Source organism: Lucilia cuprina, chromosome 3 (genome assembly GCF_022045245.1).
Source record: "Lucilia cuprina isolate Lc7/37 chromosome 3, ASM2204524v1, whole genome shotgun sequence".
NCBI classification, from domain to species: domain Eukaryota; kingdom Metazoa; phylum Arthropoda; class Insecta; order Diptera; family Calliphoridae; genus Lucilia; species Lucilia cuprina.
In genome coordinates this window covers 17,998,366-18,000,073 of record NC_060951.1, presented here as the reverse complement: position 1 = coordinate 18,000,073, position 1,708 = coordinate 17,998,366, and the positions used below count along the sequence as shown (strand labels likewise).

General features: G+C 26.0%; 1 protein-coding gene across 1 annotated transcript in view; it reads right to left on the bottom strand.

Annotated features, from left to right (window-relative positions):
- Positions 1 to 810: 810 nt before the first annotated feature.
- The window catches only part of LOC124418963, a 5,072-nt gene continuing 4,174 nt past the window's right edge, over positions 811 to 1,708 (bottom strand). Inside the window, exon 3 of the mRNA XM_046947004.1 lies at positions 811 to 821. Coding sequence (XP_046802960.1) covers positions 811 to 821 — 11 coding nt within the window. The remainder of the gene's footprint in view (positions 822 to 1,708) is intronic.

Here is a 1,708-nt window from a genome sequence, read left to right as displayed (position 1 = left end):
ATTTTTCAAGGCCATGATAACGATCCAACTCGCCTATTAAAGGAATTATTATTGCTGATAAATTTTTTGAAACGTAAAGTAGTTGGTGACGACAGTGTAGACGTTTTACATTCAGATTCCGACGAATTTATTTTATGCAGCCTTGGTCATGAGTTTGAAACATATCTTAAGGAAATTAAAAAAACAGAAGCATGAAAAAGAAGGCAGAACGTGAAATTAGACGAAATTGTGTTAAATTTGTTGTTGATCTCATTAATCAATTGAAACAAAGGTTTGTTTATATCAATTCATAAATATTATTTTAAATTAAAATTTGAATTACTCTCACTATTTTGCAGGTTGCCCGATAATATTAAAATACTTCAAAATATTGAATATTTCTCTGTAGATAACGTCTTAAAATCTTCTAAAGAGGATATTTTACCAATCCTAAATTTATTTCATGTTGATGACGAAATATCCTTAAAAATTCAGGAGCAATACTCAAATATCCATTATATAAAATGGAAAAACACAAATAACACTATTTCATTTTGGACGGAAGTATATAAATATAGAGATGCCGGCGGAAATAAATACCCTGGTCAAATGCAGAAGTTGAAAGGGTTTTCAGCCAAATAAATCTTGTAAAAACTTACTTTAGAAATAAAATGCATCTATCAACCGTCACTTCGATTTTGTCTATCGAATAATTATTTAAAACTAATTGGTACCAGTGAGTCTTATGACAAAAATAATAATATCCCAGATTTTATAGACGATTTATTTTTTTAATGCTAACTTTTTGTACAAATAAGAATGATCTCCTATTTACAACATAGCTGTAAAAAATAAAAAAAATAATCGTTTTTGATGTTTTTTTAATAAAATGTATGTGTTTTATTATCTAAAATTGTTTAGCCATTTTTCAGTCATTTTTTAGCCATTTTTTTTACACGGTTTTAGCCATTTTTGGTCACCACGAGTTGGCAACACTGCTCATATGTAACATATTGTTAATCTGGAAAACTATTGTGGTTGTAATTTTCAAAATCGTTAAGTGGGTTTTTATTTATACTAGAGGGTAAAAAAATATTGTATATCCCAAGGCATTAGAATAAGAATTATTCTTTAAGACTAAAGGTATATATTAAATTTTAGCATGTAAGAAGTAAATATATCATTAATGTATTATTTTAGAATTTAAATGAAATATATTGTTATCAAGAGAAATTATAATAAACCTTTAAGAAAAATTTTATAATTTAGTAGCTAAATAAATATTTTTTTTTATTTATATGTATTTAATTTCGATAGGGGTAGCGAAGCTCGCCGGGTATTAGCTAGTATACAATAAAGTAAAAATGTATGAGCATGTAAAAACAGATAAAAGTTCGGTAATGCCAAATCTTACATACGCACCAACACAACACTATAGAGTTTTTAATAAAGGTTTTTTTATTGTAATGTGTATTTAACAAAAGTTTTTTATTAAATAATTTTAAAATGAAAATTTATATATAAAACGAAAAACAATGTTTGCTTGTTTTAAAAATACTTTTTTTACAAGTTATTAAAAACATAACAAAAGTATATAATTAAAAACAAATGACGTCACTACATTTCGTCTAAAGCAAAAGTTACAGATTTCTTTGTGTTAGTTGTTAGAGTTTTGTCTTCAATGAATGCTGGTTTCAATCTATCTATTGCGATATTCTTAACCACTGAA